This window comes from Populus nigra, chromosome 16 (genome assembly GCF_951802175.1).
Source record: "Populus nigra chromosome 16, ddPopNigr1.1, whole genome shotgun sequence".
Lineage (NCBI taxonomy): Eukaryota > Viridiplantae > Streptophyta > Magnoliopsida > Malpighiales > Salicaceae > Populus > Populus nigra.
The window spans coordinates 7,770,929-7,783,484 of NC_084867.1; the positions used below are offsets into that span (position 1 = coordinate 7,770,929).

Consider the following 12,556-nt stretch of genomic DNA (forward strand, 5'->3'; position numbering starts at 1 on the left):
CATATATCCAAGTATATGCCCCCTTTTTTTTATATATAAAAAAAAGTTTTTGGAATCTCAATGAGGGAGATTTCAAAGTAAGGCGTATTATTATTATTATATATTATTTATGAAAATTGATACATTTTAGTGAACAATTATCTAATTTTTTAATTGAAATATACCAAAAATTAAGGAAAAATTTAGCCTTCGAAACTACGTGTTTGATTACTAACTTTAATTAATGGATGATCGGATCTAATATGGTAAAGATGTTTTAGAATAACTCTTCATCGGAAATAACATTGCAGGAGAAAATAATTAAAATTATTATAATATTTTAAAGAAAATATATTTATTCTCTTTTCAATGAAAAAGTGTCAATTCCTCCAATTAAGTACAGAAAACCGATAAATACAAACGGAAATACTGAGGGAATATTTTCATCGGTAAATTTTTGAGGGATTTTACCGACGAACATATTCCCTCGGTATATACCGAGGGAATTACGGAGGGACAAAAAAATTAAAACAAAGCAAAAAAAAATGATGACGTGTCAGGATTGACCAACGGAATTTATTCCGTCGGTAAAATCCTTTGGTAAACTTATTTACACTGTTCATTGTTGTTCTTTACGGAAAAAATCACCGACGGATTGAAAAGTCATCGGTATTATTTGACGGTTTTCTGAAAAAATAATATTTGTTCAAGTTCTTTTATTTTATTTTACATAGATGATAAGTCATTCTCTGTGATTGTTTTTTAGTGACCAAAAAATTAGGTTTTGAGTTTTAGAACCCCAAAAAACCATTTTCAACTTGTATTTATTTAAAAACACCTAAAAATACCTTAAAATCTTTACAAACTTGTTTTTGAACCCAAAATAGCCTTTAATCTCTCTAAAAAAACAAAAAGTAAATGAATAAAAAAACTCAAATTATATTGTCAGCGGGATAAAAATACCCTAAAATTTTGTTTTTGTCGCAGTATATGAATTATACCGAGGTCTGTTTTTTGTTTTTAATCTATTATTTGAGAAATTATGATTTGTCTCTGTTGTCAGCGGGATAAATTAAATTATATGAAAAGATAATTTTGCCCTCGTATATAATAAATGCAAATCTACTTAATTTTCTCAGTAACCTCATTTCTTTCTCCCAAACACAATTTCTCACTCTAGTCTCTCTTTAATAACACGACACACCCATATAGAATCACTAAATATGAAGCAAGATCTTTGTTTTTTTTTTTATATATACTTAATCTCTTTGTATGATCCCGACTGAGCAGTAGCCTGGTGAAGTATTAGTGTATGAATTTTAGAAAGTGACATGTTTTTGCAAATCATATGATTTTGATTTGTCTAGGCATTTATTTATCTAGCATTTCTACATTTGCTTAACTTGTAAAATGTTCCACATCCCATAAACCACCTACCATTGGTTATGGCAAGGTAAATTGAATTCTCTGCTAATTATTTTGTATGTTTGGAGGGATAGTTATTCTTCTTAAAGTTTTGGGTGTACATTTTTATTCTTTAGTTTTAGAGTTGGGATGATGAATAAACTTGTTTTTGTTTGTTCATAAATATATCATAAAACCTCAAGCTCTTAAGTTTTATTTTGCTCTAAAGATCGATCATCTCAAGGACAAAGTTTAGTTAACCTTTGTCAAGGAACAACAAGATAAGAAGGTTTGTTTGTAAGTAGTGTAGACCTGTATAATTCTATGATTCTATGATATATTTTTTTCTTTGACAGAGAGAATTTGAAGAATTCAAGGTTGGGATAAATGCATTTGTAACAAAAGCATAGAAGATGGCCTAGAAACAAATGATTCAAGTATTTCCTAGTCATAGAAGAGGTCATGAAATTGAAGGAAATGATCTCCCTATTTTTTCACATCATAAGAAGATTGATGCCATGAAAGGAATGCCTATAAATTGTTTGATGAAATGCCTAAAAGGAATTTGTGTTCATGAAATTATTGTAATTATAGAATAATGTCTATGTATGACATTATTGTAATTCTAAATTATGGATGAATTTTTTTTTTTGTTGAAGCTTTAGGGGTTTTTTAGTCATTAAAATGAATATAATAGCAAACTTGTCAATTATCATATATTTGTTTTTTATTTGTTTTTAGAATGTTAAGTGTTAGTGCTTTTATAAATTTAGAAGACAATCCATAACTTCTTAAACCTGAGATTGAAAATGAAAAATGAACCAAAGTATAGGAGGCTTTTTGTAATTATTCTAAAAGCTTTAGTGACTTCGATCTACTTTTTTCAATATATCTAGAAAGGAAAAACACTTTCATGAAATTTCCGTTGAAAACAAAAACTCATTAATGCTAATATAATTATTTTTAGTGGATTGAATGTTGACATTCTACCACTCTCTCTCTCATCTATATTTTCTAGTAACATTCTCTTTGCTCTCAACTTTCAAAGACTGAAATGAAAAAAAAAGTAAAGTTTTGGACTGAAAGTGAAATTATAAAATATCAAGGGTCACACAATAGATAAATTAAAAAAGACAAGGAGCAAAATGAAGTTTTCCATGCCAATATCAAAATGAGGTCTGTTTTGTTTATGCTTTTTTGTTACATTTAGTTCTTCTTCTTTTAATTTCTATGTTTGGTTTGAAATGTGAAATTATAAAATGATAGGGACCACACAAGAAATAAACTAAAAACTATACGGATAAAAATAAAGTTTTTCATGCCAATATCAAAAAGAGGTTTGTTTTTGTTTTTTTTTTAAAAAAAATTGATCATTCTTCTTTTAGTTTCTATGCTTATTTATATATAAATTTGGTTTTTCAAAATTATTATTTAATTCATTACCAAAATATCCCTAACTACTTTATATGTATGAGAAAATACAAATCAAAAGACATCTTTGTTAGGTTTTTCAAAACTCTTATTCATAGCGGAAATGATAATTTAAAAAAAAAAATTAGGAGTTCCAAAGACTCTATTAGACAATCTAGGGTTGCATAGTGTTTGAGTGAAGATTATATGAAGATAACATCTTTTTTTTAGGTTAGATCAACTTCTTCAAGGCTTGGATGTCACAAACCATAAACCTTCCAAGTGTTTGGCCTCTAACAATAATGCACATAAACCATTATGGAGAAATCTTCTAAAACCTTTTTAGAAGAGATGAATCATTATGCTTTTGAGAGTTAGATCTTTCTTTTTTGTTTTCAGATGTTTTTGTATTGTTTATAACTTACATAGTTTTTCTATATACAGAAAATATAAGGCATAACATTCTATTTATAGAAAAACATGATAACCCTATAAATAACAAAACATCGATTTTACACTGAATAATATGATATGTTATTTTATGATAATTTTAAAAATTTATTCAATCAAGTTCATACTTGATTTTTTTAGGTCTATAATTGAATCTCTTATATTAATTACATTTTAATTCTCAATTTCTAAAACTTATTTACAATTAAAACACTTGCTAGTTTATTTTCTAACCAATTTATATATATGTGTGTGTGTGCGTGCGTGCGCGCGCGTGTGCGTGCGTGCGTGTGTGACCCATTAGTTTTCCTAATATGTTTGCCCAAATATAAATCACAAGACTAAATAAAACAAGACTAAATAAATTAAACAATTTAACTTATTATCAATTCAATAAATTGATTGATTTATATTTAAAGATTAAGTACAATATCTAGCAATGTGTCATAATCCCCTAAATATTAGGAAAGTCATAAGTGGTTTGACTTAACCTTTCAAAAATTTGTTTCTCGGTGTAGTTATTATCTCTTTATCAAGAATTTGATAATTTACATATTATAGAATAAAGTGTGTTTTCTTTATCAAATTACGTTTGTTTTTAACACCGTAGTCATTGATTATTTGAATAACATTTGAAACAATTTTCAAGTCTCATTCCACCTTACACAAAGATTTTATAATCAATACTATTTAAGAACAGATGAAAATTTTTTCTAAATTATATCGGGTTGAATCATGTATTAATCAGTTATATACATTTATATAGCTTATCTTATACACAATATTTGCCCACTTAATACCTTTAATCAGGGAAACATGTAGTTATGAGCAAAATATAATGTTTCATATATAAGATAACTTGGTGATATTAAGTTTAAAGATTACATACACAACTGTCATATGAATTTTTCCATAGATAAAAATGATCTATCCATATGTAATCCTCATATATGTCAGTTCAATGTACATATCATCTAACAATAAACTATATATTAATTTTATGTATCCCTCATTTCTTAGTTTATGAGAACAACTATTTTCTTTCTTAAAAGAAAGAACATAATATGTATCAGTTTTAACAACTCTAAAAATTACCTAGTCTTAATAGAACTTCGGTTATGAATATTTAGGAACAATGTCTTGATGCAATATGAATTTCATAATTGTAACAACTTTATAATTTTTGTCCTAAGGACTTTATCTTTACTCTAGATTCATTAATTAAACATTAGACCCGTTAATCAAATATAAATGAATATTAAATATAAAAAAAACTTTATTAATAATTAATATGATTTTATATAAACAAAGTTGGTATCATATGTAATTAACCGATTGACTATATGGTATACACATTAATATTCTTAGCATATAAAACCAAGTTAGGGTGACATAGGAGGATGAATTGCAATTAAAAAATTTCAATGACTAAAAAAATGAAGAAGATTGATATGAATAGTAACCAGCCCTATATCTTTATATGAACAATAATTGACCCTGGATCTTCTAGTGTATATGGTAATAGTAATTCACTAGATAATTGGTTCACGCTAAATCGTGTATCAAATTAAATTTTTTAATGGAAAAAAATATCTAGACATTGTCGATGTATTTTTTTGCAGCATGAAAAATCTTAATTATTAACTCAAAATCTGAGATATATGTTTAATGAAATAAATCAAGAATTATATACACGTATAAATTTTAAAATAAATCTTAACACTAACTAACAACTAAATTGCAATGTTAAAAAATAGATACAAATAAATATATTATATCATATACTATAGAGAACCCTTTAATTTTTTTAACTTCATTATATAACACTAATATTTATATATATATATATAAATAATTTAAATTGTATTAAAATAAAATAATATTATAGTAAAAATCTTTCTTTTCTGATTAATATCTCTAACATAAAAAAAAAAACCTAACATGTTTTTCTGTCATTTATTTAATAAAACCTAAAGGCATTAACATGGTATCTCATTTTTCAAGAGATGATTTAAAATAAAAAGAAGAAGATACCTGTCAAACTAAAAGCATGTATCTTATTTTTCATGAGAATATTTATTTTCTAGACAATATTATATCATTATTTCAGAAACAATTTTATTTATAAGAAACGAAAACCTAATAATATTAAAACAAGTGTGTTAAAAACATAAGAGTAATACAATGTTTGTATATTATCGTAGAAATATATTAAAATAATTTATTTTAAAAAAAATTATTTTTATATTATAACATCAAAATAAACCAAAAACATTAAAATTTTTCAATTTTAGCAAATCTTTATTTAGAATATACTCCCAAACAAAGGATTAATAAGGTTCAACCCTCCATACCCAAGAAAACAAATAAAAACAAATGAGGTCTAATAAAATAGGTTTTGAAGTCAATATTACCTACTACACGTTTAAATAAGTGAAAGGAAAAAAATCTACTTAGTTCTCTGTAAATATTTATTAGATGATTTTTGTCTTTGTGTTGTAAAAATATTTTTAGAAAACAATAAAAAATATTTTACTTGAAATTAATTTATTTTTAATGTTGTAGGATTATTTTGATATGTTAATGTAAAAATTATTTTAAAAAAAATTATTTTAATATATTTTTAAATAAAAATTATTTTAAAAAACTATAACCGTAATAATATTAAAAGAAAATCTAAAAAAACTTGATCTTGCTCGCAAAAGTTTCCAATAATTTCATAGATACAAGCAGCAGAATGCCTCATTCAAGGTTGATTCTCTTTAGTCAATCATCTGGTTAGGATCTCCTGGCGCGAGCGATATATATATATATATATATATATATATATATATATATATATATATATATATATCAGGTCAGTTGAAGTCGGTGGAAAGTGAAGCTTTTTTCCGGTCTCGAGCTCCGAATATGCTGATTGCTTTTTTCATGCCCATAAAAACCGGAAACACTTATTAAAGTATAAATTAAATTAAATTAAAATTAGAAAACACTAAAACAGAACCCTCTTTCACTTTTATTTGCATTCTATTTCATGCGAGAAGTGTCTCGGAATGTTCCATCTATCAATTGAAATTAAAATTTATGAAAGACTCTTAATTTATTGCCGGGGAAAAATTTGAAAGGAAAAGGATCAAAATTATAGAAAAAACATGCATTTTATTTTTCTTGTTCAAGAGGCATGAAAAACTATAATTTGATCTCTAAGATTTTAAACTTGTATATTTATTTGGTCCCTATTGTATATTTAAATCCTAAATTTTACTTTGTTTACTTTTTCATTCCTAAATTGATGTAGGAAAGAGAAAAACATCAAAAAGAAAAAAAAAAAAAAGAAAATGTTCGACCGTTGATATTATAGCAATGAAAATTATTGATTTTGATGGTTTGGAACTTTCTAACTTGCTGGAATAAAAAAAGATTCAAGCTAAGAAATGTTTTTTAAATTGTTAATTTTTTTTTAGTGATGTTATGCTATTTTGAGGGTAAAAAGAAATAAGAACATTAATAAATAATTTTTTAGTTTATTTTTCATAGGATAATCGAACACTAAAAAATGCTTTCCAACTTATTTTTCATCACACTATTAAATATAATATATATACACATACACACACACTTTATAGGAATTCAATTTCCAAAACAAACGAGTCCTTATGTTGTGTAAAATGATAATATATAGCTTCAAAGCAAAGATGATTAGTATATTAGTGAAGCATTGTTCTAGCGGTTAAAACACTGTTATATCTCTGTAAGGGTGAGAACACAAGTTCGATCTTCAGGAAACGTATTTATTAGGAGGGGCAACTACAAACCCCTAATAGAACTAGTCTCACCCTCTAAAAGGATGTGAAAATACTCGAGTAAGAACCAAAAAATAAAAAAAAAAGTTCAAGGATCCTTTCCTTCTGCTCATGTCAAACACCACTAGAGTAAGCAAATGAATGCAACTAATGTCAATAAACAAAGCGTTGAGAATAGAAGAGAAGATTCTCATTCAAGAGGAGGAGAGTTTGCAAGAGAAGATAATCGTGTCCAATAGTTCCAAATCAAAAGAAAACAAGTCAATTGTAGGGAAATTTATTGCCTCTTGAGCCATTATAATTGTCAGTTTCAGTGTTGCGCTGTCATTCTGGTGACAAGAGCGTACAATGTTTCAAGAGGCATGATGGTGATTGACCGTCTTTATTCCATTCATCAAAGAAATTTACTGGCCTTTTTGAGTGATGCCGGGGCAGCTGAAAGGATCATTTCCTGTTTCTCTTGCATTGATTGCTTTTGATGTTCCACTCGCTGAAGCTGTGACGACAGTTGAAGCAAGTCAATAGTGGTGTCATCTTCACTGCCAAGGTGATCTTTGGCATTAAATCCATGGTATACCCCATCTGTTATATCAAAGTTGACGACATGGCTATTTTCAGGTATCGGTATTGGACCCAAATGACTCCCCTTGACGGAACTCGTCACCCATGAAGGGAACTTATTTGGCACCCCAGTACTTGAAGAAACCTGTGAGCTAACTCCTATGATTTGATCCATGCCGTAACATGTATTTCTGCATGAAACTAGTAGCTGCTGGGCCATAGGAATTCCTGATGAATGGCTTGAAGAATTTTGTGATTGAGATGACAGAAGAGAGCGAGCACAGCCAGAAGCTGTGATCCCCGATAACTCTTGAATTGTTGATGCTGCATCAAAAGCAGCGAATTCATCATTTCCCAAAGACGTATCCAGGAGAAACGAATGTGAACTAGAAGTTCTGCCTCCCATAACATCTGGATATCTATCAGTGCTCTCATTGAAAATGTTTCCTGATGCAGTACTGCTAGCTCCATCTTCATGAAAAGTAGGAAACATTTTCTCAGAATTATTAGAAGGGAAGAGGGGCTTTGAGTGCAGATATGCATTTGTAATGGGAATTGCTGATGGTGGACTAAAACCAGTCCCATCTTCAATTTTTACACGCTTGCACCAATCATTTGCTCCATATTTATCAGGATGCGATAGGCCACTCTGGAGTATGTCTTGGCAGATAAAAGATGTTGTTGGTAACGCAGTTCCATGAAACCTACTGCTGGAAAAGCCTGCACCATGTTGGGGAAAAGATTTCAGGTTTCCAAAATAATAGGTCTAATAAATCAGAAAAGGATATCAAACAAGAAATTGTTCCATAGAGCACTAGGATGTCCTGATTCTAGAAGAAAATTTGGCACAGAAACAATAAGCTATCATTTCTCTACAAAGAGGCAAGCCATACTGCATCCATTGTTTCATCATGTCCCTGGGAAACAGAAACGATCCAAAGCCTTACAATAGATGTGTCTTGCTGAAGTTATCCAATTGTCATATTTTTCTTTTCTTGATTTTGGTTAGAACTATCGAGAATGTTATTGAAAAATGCTATACTAAATTAATAATGTGTAAAATATAGGCGAATGACTTGATCTGCAGGTCACGTAAGGCTATTACTACCACGGAATTACCAAGTGCTAGCACAACCTAACTAAGGTCTGGGAAGGATGTTCCGTTGATCCTAAATTAGATGCTCTAAAGATCAAAACCATGCAGTCCAAAAGGCTCAGTTCCTCTTTATCTTCCCAGCAATTATGGGGTTGCTACTTGCGTGGTTCCATTGGGATACTTGAAACAAGTCTGTACACAAAACAATCAAGTATTGAGTCAGCATGGCTATGAAAAGCAAATGAGCCTTTCATGACTGATGAGCATGACCTTAGAGTGACATTTCAAGGAAGAACAGTCCCTGCTGTAGCTTATCTGGATGATATCTGAAGAAATGCAGCATCTGAAGGTGACTATAACAATTTCCAACATGGTAAAAATTCTGTACTTAATTTTAGCAATCAGAAGCAAGTTTTCAGAAGAAATGGTTCCTGATTTCATTTTCATTCAAATTGGGTATCCAAAAGGTTCACGTCTGCAGAGTGAAGCATAGCCTGGCAGTTTAAGTTCTTCCAGGAAGTGAAACAAAATATTGATGTTAATTCCGTGAACATGCTTCTAAAGGCATACATTTGTACACAGGTTCCCAAAAACAGACCAAAATATTCCAGCATAAACTACGATGAAATCAGAGAAAGCTGCATTATTTATCTACTAGCAAACAAGACATCAGAAAAAAAAATTTATACACAAAAGCGAGTCAATTTTGATAAAGAAAATCTAGGAGAAAAAAAAACAGCAAGTTCAGTTAAGATCAACATGTTAAAAATTCTTTTGTATACATTAAAACGAGAATAACAAATCCAAGAATTCTTGGAATGGATAGATACGACAGGGAGTTCCTCCAATACCACAGCCGACTACCATGATTCAAGCTGAGAAAGAAATATAATTTCACCCTCACTTCCTTGAACAAAGTCTAACCCCTAAGAAATTATCAAGTAGTGCATGTATCAAACTTCTGAACGACTGCATGAGATAGGAAAAGGTTAAAAAATACGGAAATTGTACAGAGATATTGGTGCAACCAACCTAGATGAAAAATACCATTGATTTATTAAGAGTTACCTTAGATATTAACTTTATAGAGGTAACTGAACATCTAGGAAGTAAAATTCAAGGGCTAACATATCAAAAAATTTCTACAGCTTGATAAGAAGTTAAGGTGAAGATGACCTTAACGAGACAACCAGACCACGACCAAATATAGCATTCTCTAAACTGACAGCTAAAGCAGTAAGCTGCTGCTATAAACTTAAGCAGAGAAAATACAGTAAAGATAGTAATAGATATTATGCATGTTTTACCACTGTAAGGGTGAAGTAGCCTTCCAGTTCGTCCAGATTGAAGACCAACTTGAGGCTTTCTCCTTCGCTCATTGTGGCCTGCAAGGCGTTTGCGACAGCTGCGCTTACCATCATCAAATTCAGCGAGCAAATGAAACCTAGGCAAGTCAAAAACTAGTGCACATTATAGTGGGAATAATGTAGTATAGAGCCATTGTGAAAATATTTAACAGGAATTAAGAATTTAAGTTTATACTTCAATGATGATATCTGAAACAAAGATTCCTAACAGGCAAAAGCTAAAAGATAAATCTGAACTTATTGAGCTGTTTGAATTGGGAAAACGCATAGACCTTTATGGAAGAGGAAATGCAAGAATTTAAAGAGAGAGAAAATGCAGAAGAAGAACATTCGAGGAGAGAGGGACACAAGAAAACAAGTACAGCTTCAACCCTTCTACCAGTGAAAAAAAAAGCATAATGTAAACATGACAAACCTGCTGCATTGCTGACAGAACCTCTGTTCTATTCCGTTGACAATGACTTTGGCAGTCCTGGAGTGAACTTCACATACTTTATGTCTCTTGTGATACTCTTTTGAGGAGCTGAGATCCTTGTTACAATCATAAACTTGGCAATAGGCAGTATGGTAATTCATTCCTGCTCGATGCCTTCTTGGAGGTGCAGATGACTTGGATGGGGACACGATAGATGTGCTTTTGGGAATTCTTCTGCAATTCTGTACATCTCTAGGATCACCAAACCTCCCAAGATTCAAATCAATGAATGCAGAAACCCTGCAATCAGAGTCCATCGCAGTGCTTGAAAGCCTGGAAGTGGACTCATCTTCTAAGGAAAATGAATTTGGGGTTACCACAAAGGGATTGATGTTTTTTCTACCAGACACCTCACTTATTAAGGCATTCCTGATTGAGGTGTCAGGTGCATGTTTCTCTATCAATTGCTGATAACCTAGTTCCCCACGAGCTCCATTCTCAATAGCTTGTGAACCTGAGGCTAAGAAGTTATATTCAAAATTACATTGATTTTTCAAATCGCAACTCATCAAAACATTTTTGCTTCTTGAAAACGTATCAGAAGATGATGTTGGCTCATTGGATACATGACCCTTCCCTCCAAGAACATAGCTCCCAGACTCCATTACAGATGACAAAACCACAGGTTATTAAAATCCACTTTCAAAATTAAGCAAGAAAATCATCCCCTTAACACTTTATAACTAAAAAAGGCAAAAACCAAGTTAAATTGCATCTCCTAAACCACAAGGGGCTTCAAACAAAAAACAAACCACGTGTGACTGATTGTTCAAGAATCTTGCTGAGCTCTGCGCACACTAACTAAAAAGAGCCCAACTCTTTCCAGCCTCCGATTTACGGAACAAATCAGTTCCTGAGACATCAAATGCATCACATAAGAAAACCCATCAAAGACGCCTCAAATTCCAGAGATTTGAACAGCAGAAAAATGACACTGAACCAAAGACGAGGGGTTTGAAAAAGAAGAATTACTGTGCAGAACTAGACTAAAATTTTAAGACTGGCGAAAATCTTTAACAGAGGAAATGAAAAGTTCCAGATAGCAGGGCTGCTGAAGAAAGCAATTTTAGTTGAAAACATGTCTGTGCTTTAATAGTTTGGAGTGGAGAAGTGGAATGAGGTGGTTGGTTACCTTTAGGCAGACCCAATTCACTGGAAATGATTTTTCATAGTTGTGTTCCCCGAGACTCCATGAATCAGAGCCAGTAGTAGTTGCTCATTTTGGAGAGAGAAAACAGACATTGACTCAATTGACAAATGATTCTCAAACTCCTTTTTACTTTGTTTAGTAATTAAGTTAGTTACTATATGGTTACCAAATCAAGAATATAAATTAAATATTATAAAAGTTAGTTACTAGATGCCATTTCTTACACTGTAACACGATATGTTCAAAAGAAGAAGAAACATCCCTTCCTTAATCTAATAAATTCCTTTTTTTCTTTTTTCTTTAAGGTAGTTTATTCCATTTACCGACCTTCGCTGCTGCAAGTTATACTATTTTTCTTTTGAAACATAAAAATATTTAAATATTGTTTGAAATTTTTTTTTATAATATCATTAAACTGATAAATAATAATATGATTTGCACTTACAAAAATGAGGCTGATATAACACTCTATAAAAAATAAATCAAAACTAATTGATCCTATAGAAACTAAAACAAAATATATCTTAAAAACTAATTTAAAATAAATCAAATGCTTAAAAAAAATTCAGTATTGCATTAAAAAAAAACAATTACATAACAACATATTTGATCGATTTGATCTTAGCAATCTAAAATGTCAAACTCATGATTCAGGTCATGGAATTCAATGAGTTTAATTTCTTTTCTCTTCAATATATTTTTTTCTTAATTATAGGATAAAAAAATTATTTAAAAAGAACTAAATGATGAAATTCAAAGAAAATAAAGTAATGGAATAAAAAAAAACCTACAAAAATGACTCTTTATTTAAAAAACATATTGACATAGTGACATATTAAAGTGGCTTAGGTCAACTCATGT

At 30.2% G+C, this 12,556-nt stretch overlaps 1 protein-coding gene and 1 long non-coding RNA gene across 2 annotated transcripts; both read right to left on the reverse strand.

The window, feature by feature from the left end:
• Positions 1 to 7,214: 7,214 nt before the first annotated feature.
• LOC133676274 (squamosa promoter-binding-like protein 18) lies at positions 7,215 to 11,835 on the reverse strand. Its single transcript, XM_062097923.1, has 4 exons — positions 11,678 to 11,835; positions 10,486 to 11,398; positions 10,011 to 10,147; positions 7,215 to 8,327 (listed from the first exon to the last, which is right to left on the reverse strand). The coding sequence occupies exons 2-4, from the start codon at positions 11,148 to 11,150 to the stop codon at positions 7,441 to 7,443; spliced, it is 1,689 nt and encodes a 562-aa protein (XP_061953907.1). The 5' UTR covers positions 11,151 to 11,398; positions 11,678 to 11,835; the 3' UTR covers positions 7,215 to 7,440.
• On the reverse strand, positions 8,832 to 10,004 carry LOC133676275 (uncharacterized). Its single transcript, XR_009835561.1, has 2 exons — positions 8,974 to 10,004; positions 8,832 to 8,895 (listed from the first exon to the last, which is right to left on the reverse strand). It is a non-coding gene; the product is annotated as an uncharacterized LOC133676275 (long non-coding RNA).
• Positions 11,836 to 12,556: the final 721 nt, after the last annotated feature.